At 43.7% G+C, this 13173-nt stretch overlaps 1 protein-coding gene across 1 annotated transcript in view; it reads right to left on the reverse strand.

Moving 5' to 3' along the window:
• Nucleotides 1-2168: 2168 nt before the first annotated feature.
• ONECUT1 (one cut homeobox 1) overlaps nucleotides 2169-13173 on the reverse strand; it is a 35840-nt gene continuing 24835 nt past the window's right edge. The window contains exon 2 of the mRNA XM_081131899.1: nucleotides 2169-7380. Within this exon, the coding sequence (XP_080988025.1) occupies nucleotides 7088-7380 (293 nt within the window). The 3' untranslated portion in view covers nucleotides 2169-7087. The remainder of the gene's footprint in view (nucleotides 7381-13173) is intronic.

Here is a 13173-nt window from a genome sequence, read left to right on the forward strand (position 1 = left end):
CTCCCTCTGCTCTTGGAAGATTTTCTACTCTACTGATCTTTTTTTTTTTTTTTCCATTTTATTTTTTTTTTACCTGATGATTGTCTTAGGCACCCTCCTTACATAATAAACCATCAAGCTAACTTGAACAGGGAAACTGAGTCACACTCAAACAATAGCTAAGGTCCAAGGGGTATTGAAAAGAGAAGCGGGGGAAGGGACGGCCTAAGTGAGTGACCGGTGGGCAGACTTCAGAAGGGACAGGAACACGGGGAGATATGGAGACGACTATCGAAGCAAGTGGAAGACAATGTTTGAAAGTTTATTTTGTTAAAAAAGACTTGTCACTTGATTCCGACGGCACATCTAAAATGAGCCCACAGTGATTATGCAATAAATGCAGAACATACCACGAAAAAAATCGAGACTAACACAGAGACAGGAAAGGCGGCCTTGCGAGCACAACCCTGGTCAGCGGCTCCCCGCTGGCGGTGCCTCCTCCCTGCACCGTTCTCCTGGGCTTTCTGCAACTCACCGCGCAGCGTTGGTGTGAAAAACAAATACTTAGTCAATGCTCACCCACGCAGCACTGAATGATCCTGTGACTCAGAGCAGATTTATTGCCCTATTAAAACACACAACTAGTATAAAAATGCTTCTAGGAAAATGTAACATTTGACCCAAAGTCTAAGCCCTCCCTTTCCTTCCCCACCCCAAACACCCCTGCAAAAGAAAAGAATTGTATCGAGAGGAAAAGTATTTACATCTATGGATTTATGCCATGGGGTTGAAGCAATTTATCTCAGCAAAATAAAGCAAAGTTAGTGGGCACTGGGTCTTTTGAGGATGCCGTGAACCGGCTGCGAATTCCGCGTGTGCTGATCTAAATTAAAGCAGGGCCAAGTGTCTGAACAGCCTCCATGAAGGGGCCAGAGGCAGGGACCGTTCCAGGGTGTGGAAAAGAAAACTAGTGGCAAGATGAACAGTGAGAAGGGACAAACCCAAATAGGCCTGGGTACAATTCACTAGGGACTCTGACATTTGAGGAGAATTCTTCCAGTTTTGGTGAGCAGGGGTATGTGAGTAGCAGGTTCCGAGAAACACGTGTGGGGTTGGAATAGGTAACTGTGAAGCATTTTCCTTAAAGTCGACTGATAACTGGGGCCGAGCAATCGTGTTTTGCTTCTTTCATGGGTTGGCCAGATGGGCAGGGGCCTGGTCAGCTGCCCCTGGGCCTTGCCTTTGTCTGTAAGGGCTTAAAGCCATTATATGCTCCTCTCAGCTCTGCCAAAGGGACTGTGTCTTCACGCCCTGCCTCCTGCCTTGAAGCAGTTCAGAAACTTGGTGGAGCCCAGGAGGATTTCCAAATTCAAGTTAGCTTGTCTCTTTGAGTTTTTACACCCTTTACTTCTCATACCCGCGCGAATGGCTAAAAAACAATAAAATTAAAAAAAAGAAAGTAGCAAAGTATCTTGCAAATGCCGGTGCTTTGAAACATTAAACAAATCTTAAATTCTTTGGAATTTCAGGTCTAACCTGCAAAGTAACCTTTCTTAAAAAAAAATAAGTTAAAGGAAGAACGCGAACAATGCCTTTCTTCTTTCTAAGTGACAAAAAGGACTACCTTGAAACACTCACTTTGGCATGTACAAGTTTTCTGAGGGGGGAACCTGGCAGTGTTCACAACACACATTGAAGTGCCTGCTAAGAAAAAGCTAAAGCTACACCCTGCAGTTAAGAGAAGCTCTTGCCTTCAGCTCATCTTAGCATCAACAACAAAAGGATTGTAACATAAAGCTTTGGCCATTTGGGTTCTACTATATACATTTTTAAAAACTACACAGTCATAAATTAAAGCAGTGATTAAATAAGCTCATATAAAATGTAATTAAATTAAAAAATCACAGCACATTATAGAGAAAATAGAAACCAGTTTCACAAAAAGGAGATTATATATATATATATATATATTTTTTTTTACCCTGTGGAAACAAATTTTACTACGAAACACAAAAACTTCATAAGTAACCATCAAAACGAAAAGCATTTCTTATTTCATTCTTGCATTTTTACACAACCCTTAACCCACGTGGGGAACATTTCCAGAAATTAAGTCTTCCTTGAGCAACAGAGCAGTTCTGCCAAGAAAATAAACCCCAAACCAAAGCAAGGAGGGGGCGGACATCCCAAACATACAAACTACAAAATAAATAAGAATTATAAAGTTTCTTTTAAAAGTAACCTTAACAATTATCAAACTAGTCAGTTCTGCCTTATCACATAGACTCTCTATACAACATAACCCTAAAACTTTATTCCTATGAGGTATTTGGAGGAATTGGTAAAAGTGAAGCACGGCCTGCCTGGTGAAGGGGCTCGGTGAGGTGGGGGGACCGCCAGAGGGAACCGGGAGGAGGAGCTTTGGTTTCTCAGCAAGAAATTGGGAAAAAAAAGTCATCCTTTGGTATCAAAGAAAGTTTCATTGCATGGTTGCACGGAAAAAGCACCACGGTGAATAATTATTCCTTTTTTTTTTTTTTCTTTTTCATTAGTGGCCTTTCTAAGAGGCTGAGGTATTCAAAGAGTATAAGGTGAGAGAGGTCAACAGCGGTTTAACACTTTGGTTCAAGCAAGGCACTCGTCCTAGGAGTTTACAAAGTTTGCAACAGGTTTGCCTAGAGATTTACAAGTAGAACTAGCAGTCGTGTTTCCTAATGTTGTTGTTGTTGTGGTATCATTATTATTAAGAATGAAGACAAGTTTACACACTGAGTGGACAGTGAGGAGGGGCGAGGAGGCGGGAGAAGGGAGGGGCGGGGTTCCCTCTGCAGACGGAGGCCGTGCATGAAAATATCTTTGGTATTCTTTGGTATCATATCAATGTGATTAAAATCACCAATGGAAATCGAGTGAGGTAGCGTCTTTGGTTCACACTATAAATAGTAGATCTTTACACTTTTTTTTTCTTTTTCTTTTCTTTTTTTTTTTTTACTTTTTTTTTTTTTTTTTTTTTTACACGTGGAAGTAGCTATTTCTTACCTTTTGCTTCTTTGTCCTTCCTGTTTAGGAAATAGTTACCAAATGCACTGGAAAGCTAACCACACCACAGGAGCAACCCAGAAGGCCAACCGCGTCTCCAAAGGGCCTCTGGTGTTTGAATGCACCCTAAACTAGATAGGAAAGGGGGAAGTGCTTTCTCTTTGTTTGCTAAATGCATAGTTTTCATTTCAGCCTTTATGTACAAAGACGGGAGGACCTTTTTGAGGGAAAATGCCTTTATAGCTCACGTGAGAATGTCCTAGGACTCTTTGGTATAGCAAAGTTTGCATTTAACCTGCAAAGATGGGTCATTCACCTGGGGGAGCAATGGGAGGGGCATGAGTCCAAAGGTTGCAGAGTGCTTTTACTTTTCTTCCTGGAAAATTAATTATGCTTTTTTGGGGGGGAGGGGCAGAGTGAGTGACATGTTCAGTTAGAAATTCTGAATTTCCCCACACATTTTCTTTGGTTTTTGGGGTCTATTCCAGCTGCATCCAAGGCCTGGAACACTCAGGTCCTGACACCCAGGATTCTTTTACCTGAACATTTACCGAAGTCTAGGCTTTTGGGGTGTCCAGACCTCCCACTCTTTCTCCTGGCTCCCTTTCAGGGAAGCTTCTGGTCGTGAGAGGACATAAGTGATTTATGGCCAAAAACAGTCTAACTTCCATTCTACGAAAAACCTCCCAAAATGTGGTGTTTGAAGTGCAGTTTTGGGATAAACATACATACAAATAAAAGAATTAGATATCTTTGTAGGTGAATTTTGTTCCAGGACTGAGAAATGATGGGCGAACAAATAGCATGTGACCTGCTCGGTTAAGGTAGGTTTAGAACCTGAGCCATAAATTAGTGCTCAATGAAACAGGAATTCTCTCTATGTGACAAGTCAGAAGCAGAACAGAATCAGTCATACACGATGGAATAAGTGTATTGCTTGTGAGAAGCTGAGTTTGTCCATTATGATTTCTAAGAAGCAGAGGTTGTGAGGATGCTTAAACAGTCAAGTAAAAAAATTGCTTTTCAGGCTCGGATTTGTGCATCTGTTTATGAGAAAATAGATCTCTAGGCCCTGAAATTGCATAATGGGTGCACATTCAATGCTGGTATGAAAATTATCTTTGGTGTTAGCAAATAGAATCACTGGTTATTTTTCAAAAAACCATCATGGTGAGAATATTAAAAATGTAATATTCTTCGTTACTGTGTCTACACAGTACCAAAATAATTGGTTGACAACTTAAAATGCAGTTAGATTAATTGGACAGGGTAATGTAGTGAAAAAAAAAAAAGCAAAAAAACATGGTTGTCTGAATTCAACTTTTGTTTTTCCAGGGGTGTTGAATTTGGTAAGATTGGGTGTAGACACAGCTTGAATTTCCCTGCATTTAAAATTCTCATCTTTTAAATAAATAAGGCTTTCCTCCCTCCTAAATTATAAATGCATTATATAGCTGTACTTGTGGCCCCCTCTGTTCCTGTAGAGAGAGAATGTTAATCAGTTTTTTCCTTTTAGTTTATGTTATTGACAAGATTAAATTTTTAGCAAATCTTGGAGGGCGGCCATTGAAATGGTCTCTTTTAATAGCTGAATTGTAATTGTGCCATGTTTAGAAAGGAAAATTTTAAGCTGGAATTTGGGGTGAGATAAAGAAAATAGACAAAATGTGTCAAGGCAAATGCGCTCTTTGATTAAAGGGGGAGCATGTGTTGGTTTCCTTTCCTCCCCCTACAGCAGGCACGAAGGAGACACAGGTGGATGGCTGGTTTTGCCCCCTCTCTCCAGGCGCCTGCCTCTCCTAGACCTGGGCAAGATGCTGAGATGTGATCCTAAGGAGTTAGGTTTTATTTCAAGATGGTTAAATTTTTTTTTTTTTTTTTTTTTAGCATTTTAATGACTCTCAATAAACAATTTATTGTTGAGATAATGTTTAATTTTATATTTCTAGTTAGATGTGTTAATTAACCAAGAGTACCCAGTTCTTTATCTAATAGTACAAAAGACATCCACTTATATGAGTGAAAATTCAATGGAATTCAGAGAGAATTTGGGGGTGAGTGGGGATCAAGTGATTCATTTGGGTACTACTAGTACAACTGTATTATCTTTTGGTGTGGTTTGGTTTTTTTTTGCCTTGATTTTTATAGGCCTGGTTAAGTGATTTTGGAAAATAAAAATTTAAATGTTTATATTTCGAGGTTCAGGTCTAGTTTTTATCTGTCCCTATTAGAGAGTGGAATCTATGTTATAAAATTTCCAGCTTAATGCAGTAGCAAGAAAGAATGTAGTGCGCTTTGGAGGCGATGCTTAATGAAATAAACAGTTTAAGACCTGTAGAGCCCAAAGCCTTGTCTTCCACTAGAATGCGGGTTTTTCTACGCTCCACCATTTCTTGGTTGTACCTGCTATTTTTATTGATGTACATGTCATAAAATGCCTGGGATTAGCGATAAAATCAGTTTGATTATATTTTTAGAATAATTACAAATATTGGATAGTTCATTTTAATAATAATGTTGGTCTACTCACTTTGTGTGTTTGTAAAGTATTTTTAAAAGGTGTTTGTCCTGGCCAGCATGGCTCAGCGGTTGAGCATTGACCTAGGATCCAGGAGATCGAGGTTCGATTCCTGGTCAGGGCACATGCCCAGGTTGTGGGCTCGATCCCCAGTGGGGGATGTGCAGGAGGCAGCCGATCAATGACTCTCTCATCAATGTTTCTATCTCTCTCTCCCTCTCTCTGAAATCAATAAAAATATATTTAAAAAAAATAGGTGTTTGGTGTCAAATGCATAAAGCAAATTTGTAAAATTAATCTAAGTATGGAGTCCTTTATTCCGTGGTGTTTTTACTAAAAAGCATTCCTTTAAACAGACTTCTAATTTAGTTACCTGCCCTGTTAAACTTAGTTATCTAGTTTACAAATGGGACCCTACTTTGGAAGAATCCTCAGGTTTTCTCAGCTATAAACAGATTCTGGAATCATGCTTATATGTCTACTTAAAAAGTGACATTTATGGATCCCAAAAGGGCGTGTGCCGCCCGGATGTCCACGTGTACTGCATCGACCTCTCTGTGATGGTAGCAATTGCTTCCCTGAAGCTACATTCTTTCTTGCTAGTTCTGAAAACAAACATTTCAAAAGCCTCAAGAGTCATAAATAATAGTCATGATTCTACGTGGCATGTGTATTACAGCTAGATCAGTTCATACGTATAACTTTACATAGTATCTTGTGTAAAAATAGCTTTGGTTATTAAAATCATTGCAATAAAATACCTGCACTATAATATTAAGTGTGTTCTTTGGTACCTAGGTGATTTTTTTTTTTTTTTAATGGATGGACTCTTGTTTCATTTCTTAAAAAATATCTGAACATTCCTTAACAAACAAAGAGAATGCACTAGTTTAGGTGTCATTCAAATTTTCTTTGCTGGGTTTGAATCTGCATTTAGGTTGCGGGCCTGGCAGGTTCAAACAACAGGCTAGACGAGCGAAATCACACCGCGAATCCAATGAACTCAGACAACCCCACGCTGTTGGCTGCACTCCCGCAGTACAACCTGCCGGGAGGCCAGCCCTGCCTAAGTCCCCAACCACTGGTGGGGTGTGTGTGTGTGTGTGTGTGTGTGTGTGTGTGTGTGTACACGCACGCACCACACACAGTACTGAGACACCATACACCCTCCTGGCCTGGTGGAACAGATGAGAAAGTCTGATCTTAACAGATGTCCACTCAATGGCTCAAAACCACTATGCTCCAAACCATGAAACAGCCACGCGCAGTGCGAATGATCACGGACTGAAGGCGTGAGATCCAGTGGCGTCTTCCTGCTCATAACTTTTCTTGCCAAGTCGTCGCCCCGCTGAGGTGTGTGTCTCCGAACAAAGTCAGAATGCAGGTGAGCTAAGTCTTTGGTTTCTTTGGACTATAAATAACACTTTTTTTTTTTTTTCCCCTTCTTCAAATATTTCTAAGTATAAACCTGCTATCTTGAGGTCCTGGTCTTTTAAAAATTTTTTTTAATTTAAAGCTTTTCCACCGAGGTTTTAGTCTGTGGTTGTTCCTTCATGCTTTGGTACAAGTGCTTGATGAAGAGGATGAGTTGCCTGAATTGGAGCCGCCCTCGTCCTGCCACTTGTCCAGGCTCCGCCTCCTCGCGTTCATGAAGAAGTTGCTGACGGTGCTCAGCTCCAAGCCCAGCTGCTGGGAAATGGTGATTTGCAATTCTTTGGACGGACGCTTGTTTTCCTTGAATATTGCATGGAGAGTTCGACGCTGGACGTCTGTGAAGACCAACCTGGGCTTTTTGGGTGTGTTGCCTCTATCCTTCCCGTGTTCTTGCTCTTTCCTTTTGCACGCTGCAAAGAAACACAGAGTCCGTTAGAACAAACCGTCTGGGAGAACCAGGAGTGGAAAGGCATGGCCAGGAAGAGGCGTTAGCCGTTCCTCATGCCCGCTTTCGGCCTGCTGGCCTCTGATTTTAGCACCGCGGGGAACCCGGAGGGAATGTGACAGAATGATGGAGAATTAGCAGGAGGTGGAGTCCTGGGAGTCCTGGGCGGGAGTCCTGGCTCTGAGGCTTTGACAGGACAGTGTACCTGCCTTTTGTCTGTGGTAAATCAGTAACCCCGCCTGGGCCTCGAGTCCTCACCTGTGGAACATAGGGTTTGGGCTGAACAGACTTATTGCTTTAATTTTTTTTATCACCAAAATGGATATAAGAATACCTACCAGGCTGGGTTGTGGTAAGGATATACGATATGGTTATGTAAAAGTTTATGTTAAGCAAAGTGATCCGCTGGACGTGGCTGCAGCCCTGAAAGGGTTTACAGTCTGCTGTTGGTAGAACACTGGGAGCTTAATTGAGAATCTGAAAATAGAAACTGCACTGGGTTGCCCTCTGATCTTCTTTGCTTTCTAGGAAATGTTATATGTAAGAAAACTGTATGCAGTGTCCTCCTATGCCCATCTGACAGCCATCCACTGATTTTTAGTGGAACCAGGGCTTGTGGAGACGTGAAGGCTGCTTCCTCACCGCTGGGACAAACCTGTCACGTTTGGCGTATTCATCTTTGGGGTCTCTCTGTGTCTCCTTTTTGCTCTCCGTGAAAGACTTGCTCTTGGAGTGTCCCTCTGCCCTTACCCCATCTCTCGCTAAGAAGCTCCCTTCCCTGCTCATGCCTCTTGGTCCTGTATCATGAAGCTGCTCCTTGGCTGCTAGAGCTATTCTGGAACATCAGAGTCTGGTGCTGGATCAGGGTCTCCTCTCATCTCAGATGCCACTCACACTCCCCTTTCTAGCCTACCGTGGCTCCCTGGCTCCCGTCTGCCGAAGAGGCACTACGGCGGCATTGCTAACAACACCCTCCCCTACTCACACTTTCACCATAGTCAATCCCTACGGCTGTCCCCAAATAAGTATACAACCCACGTGAAAACAGTGCTCTGGTTATGCTAATGCAACTTCATATATACATATATATAATATATATATATATAATATATATGAATATATATTTATATATGAATATATATTAAATATATGTTTTTATTGATTTCAGAGAGAGGGGGAGAGAGAGAAACATCCATCAGCTGCCTCCCACATGCCCCCCTACTGGGGGTCAAGCGTGCAGCCCGGGCATGTGCCCTGAATGGGAATCAAACACGATCTCCTGGTACATGGGACGACGCTCAGCCAGCTGAGCCACACCAGCTGGGCTGTGCTAATGCAACTTGAAGACCAGGCCCCTGTGCCCGGACTCTGGTCAGACTGCTTCTCCTCAGCCCCCTACCCAGGCACTCCGGAGCAGCGGCCGCTATCTTCGCCTCTGGCTGGCTATACTCTGACGTGAGCTCCCACCGAGTGAAAGGCAGGTGGGAGGTAGGGACTGGCGCCCTTCCCTACGCCCTCAGGCCTCCAGTTGGCTGCGGGCCTGCTGCTGTCTCTTGCTCCACCTCCTGGCTCTTTGCATCCCAGGTTCTCAATTCCTACCGCGGTTGTTCCCCGCCTCTGGCTAGATGCAGCCTCTGCTCTCCCCAGGTAGCCCTGCTCCTCTGCCGGCCCCTACCTTTCATTCCTAACTGCTCCAGATCTTGGATTTCAGTTGCCCTAAGGCCTCAAGTGCCCATCAGTGCAAATTAGCTCAGCAATCAGATCAGCTGGAAAATGAATGGGTGAAGGCTGAAGAAGCCTCCAGTCTTCGGAGTCCAATCTGGGGGTCTCCGAGTTCTTTTTAAGCATATGCTACTTAGTAAAAGATGATCTGAGGGTACACTCCCTAATACTATTTATTTATAAATTATAGAATGTGCATATACATGTGTATTACTATGTTATGCACATTAGAAAGCATACGTGAAACACAGAAAATGTTAAAGGGGCAAAATAAAAATGGAGACATAGGAATTCTCTTCTACAGATGCATCAGCCTGCCCACACCTTGGAGTGCGTTCACCCCCCTGAAGGAACCACTGATCCGATCACAGAAAATATAGGGTAAGAATTTCAGAATGGACAGGAGGGGAGACCTCAGTCATAAAAGGGAGATCTTTGGGCAAGTCAGGTCACATGGTACCTTTCGCAACACATCCCATCGGTCACTGGCTACGTTCCTTTCCCAGCATGAGGGGTCAGCATCAGCTTAATGGGAAGCATTTATTAGCCGCAGGGCACTGAGCTGTACACACCAAACCAGCTGAATTTCCCCAAACAGAGTGCCTCCCCCCAGGGACCTATCGCCCTCGTTGAACAACTATATTAAGTCCCTGAAAAAAACAGCTGACTGGGCCACAAACTCTGGCTGGTTTGAGTCAGCCCATGTAGACACAGCTTTATACAATCCTGATGCACATGCTGATTCATTCGTTCACATTCAAAAGTGAATATAACACAGACTTTGCTCTTAAAGGGGTCAGTCTTGTGGTCAATAAACAAAAAACTGCAAGAGTAGAAAAAGACCGTACAGGATATTACCTCTGCTTGAGGATATTAGGGAAGGCACCACAGAGGAGGGGGTGCGTATCCTGGGCCCTAAAGGATGAATAGGAGTTTGCTAGTGAGAGAAGTGGGACAGACTCATACTCAGGAGGGGGAATAGCATTTGTGAAGGATTGACGAGGTTAGTAGATTGGTATTAGTGGGGCAAGAGAGCACGCAGGAAAACTGTGGGAGACAAGGCTTCACCCTAGACAGAGATCAGAACTGAATTATCTTGTAGATAAGACAGAGCTATTGAAAGGTTACGAGTAAGGGTGTAGTGTGATTAAATTTGGGTTTAGAAACACTCCTCTGATGGTGTCATGGGGGATGTACTGAAAAGCTGCAAGATTAGAGATAAAGATGCTGTGGAATGCCACCCCGACCACCCCAGGACTAAGGCATCATCATTCTTCCACCTGCTGGGAGAGCTGGTGGCTCTCAAATGAGGTCCATTTTAGGAACTGCCCTTGGCCAAAGGTTATGCCACCCTGGGGTGGGGTAGGGGGGCTGCCCATATCCAGTGGGGGTGGGGAAGAGGAGGTGGTATGGATGGTAGAGGTTGAAAAGAGTGGAAATGTGTTGGTTTAAGGTCCCCCAACCCCAGCCCCTTGCATCAAGTTGGGACAACTCTGAAGGCCATCCAGTTCCAGATCACCCCGTAGGATTGAGGCTACTCTTGCAACTACATCAATGTTCACCTTCTCCCTCTGCTTGGTGTTACCTCCTCCCTGCTCCCCCACACGGGTTATTCCCCATTGCTTTCTCTGATAGCCTTCCTGCATGCAAGTTGCAGAAACCCAGAGTCTTTTTCCCAGAAAACCTAACCGAAGATGGAGGCCATTAGAAAACCACTGTAGTGAGAACCCCAAATTAGACAATGGCAGTTAAGGATGCAATACAGGGAGCAAATTCAAGAGCTTCTTGGAAGGTCGAGGAATCAAGAGGACTTACTGACAACTTGGCTGGGAGGATGGTGTTCAGGACACTTTCCAGGTTTCTGGTTGGATGGGAGTAATGAGGCCATTAGGAAATGCAGACGGAGACATGAATTTTACCAGGGCAGAAATCACTTTCATGTGGGACAGACTGCATGTGAAGTGCTTGTTGGACATTTTGTTAAAGATCTCCAATAGGCGGTTGTCCCGAGGACAGCAGGATATAGGGGGTCTGTTGTTCAGGGGAGAGGTCTGGGCTGGGGATAGAGGCTGGGAAGTCATTAGGGCTCTGGATGATAAATGACACAGAACACATACCTGCGGAAAAGTAAACCACCGAGTGTTGGGTGCAGACTGGACTTATTCAAAAGGCGCAGTGAAGGGAAATCACAAAGAGATCCATTTCCCACCTAAGCAGGATGTATGTTTGAATGACTTCCAGCTGGTCGTTGGCATCTGGCAGGACCAAGTGGGCTGAGGCTACTCCTGAGCCAGCATTTCTCAACCGGCATCAGGGGCTCCTCGAAAAGATGGTTTGTGGGTCGAGCCCACGCACACAAACCTGCTATATACGGCCTCCTCCTCAAATTCATAGCACGTGTTAGCACAGGCAAGGCTGTTTCCCAGATTTTCTGAACCCCAGGATCCTTTTCGGCGGGGACTGTCTATTAATGTCTCATATAATACTAATGTTGGGGGGACACAGTTTGGAAGTTCCTGCCGCGAGCTCTCAAGCATCGTAGACGTCACAATATGAGAAGCCAGGGAGTCAACTTCTCCCAGGCCAGAGGGCCTGGCTGGCTCGCTCTGTCTTCCAGGGCCTCTGTGCAGAGGCTGGAGTTGCTGAATAAGAAAGCAGAGATTTCGGTAGAACAGGGGGTGGACCAAAGCTTGTTGAGGGTCCCTGGGCGACCTCAACAAGGAGGCTAGGAGGAACAGCTCTCAGAAATAAAATACTTCTAGGAGCTTGTACAGAACTATAGTTGTTAGGACTCTTAAGAGAAGATGAACGACAGCAATGATTTGGAATTTCCACGGAATTCACTTCAGGGTATAGGTGCCCTGTTATAAGGTGGGAAACCACCAACTGGGGGTCAGGAGAGTCATGCGCAAGTTAGAGAGAGAGCGAGAAGGAAGTGCGAGTGGAGCATGACAAGAGGTACAGCTGCTTAGGGAACAGCAATTTGTGTTTTAGCTGAAAGCGACACTCTTTGTGTGTGTATACGGTTTCCATGAAAAACAGACAAGCATTTACCATAGAACTGGGTTTATGGGAAGAGGATTCCTCATTTGTGAAAGGTGATACTGCAGAGGAAGATGACCTGTCACAAGTCACCTCTGTGAAGGTGGGCAAGCAAATATATTGTCAAGACTCAGTGGCCAAGTGTAGTGGGGCTGTCTCAGACAGGCGACTGTGACCTTCTTTATGGGTGACATCACCTGTAGCGAGACCTCTGTGGGAGGCAGAAGTAGGCATGGAAGTTGGTAGAAGGCAGAGCATGAGTTTGTGCGCTACAGAACAAATGAATATAAAGAATTTTTTTAAAAAAACAGCACATGAGGGCATGGGCAAAGGACAGAGGCTTTCATTTCAGGCGTACCTGGGGCCTGTGCTTTATCCATAGTTGGCAAGACAGAGCCAAGGATATTTCACACAATATGAACTCTGCAGGATGTTGAAAGGTATTTCATGAACAATGAGTTTTTGAGGTCAGTCTGTTTGGGAAAGGCCGAGTTAATCGATTAAACAAGCTTCTTTAATGCAGGACTTCTCAGAGCCTTCAGTATGCTAATGTGCACTGATACATTCTAGCTTATAGAGACTTCCAACTTTATTTGATTAAGGAACTCTTTATTCAGAGAATTCTCCTCGGAAATGGAGTTGTTGAGAACAGTATTTCTCATGCTGGTCTGTGACCTGTTACTGACCTGGAGCAACATCAGTACAGAAAATTGAGAATAAGCAATTAGAAATGTTTGTGGCAGTTTGACATTACTGCAGCATTCAAGTATGTGATTATTGTTCTAGTAATACATTTTTAAAATTGTATTATCAAAATTATTGGTCCAGGACAGATGGAAATTAGAAACAAACAGCTAGTCCTTCACTACTAGAGCTTAAGAAGCCTTGTCTTAGGACACACTTTATAAAACATGGTGTACAGTAACATCCTAGAATTAGCTATCAGCCAAATGTTTGCATAACCAACTTATATCCATTTCCCTGATTTAATGAC

The sequence above is a fragment of the Miniopterus schreibersii genome, assembly GCF_964146895.1.
Source record: "Miniopterus schreibersii genome assembly, chromosome: 1".
Classification (NCBI taxonomy): Eukaryota; Metazoa; Chordata; class Mammalia; order Chiroptera; family Miniopteridae; genus Miniopterus; species Miniopterus schreibersii.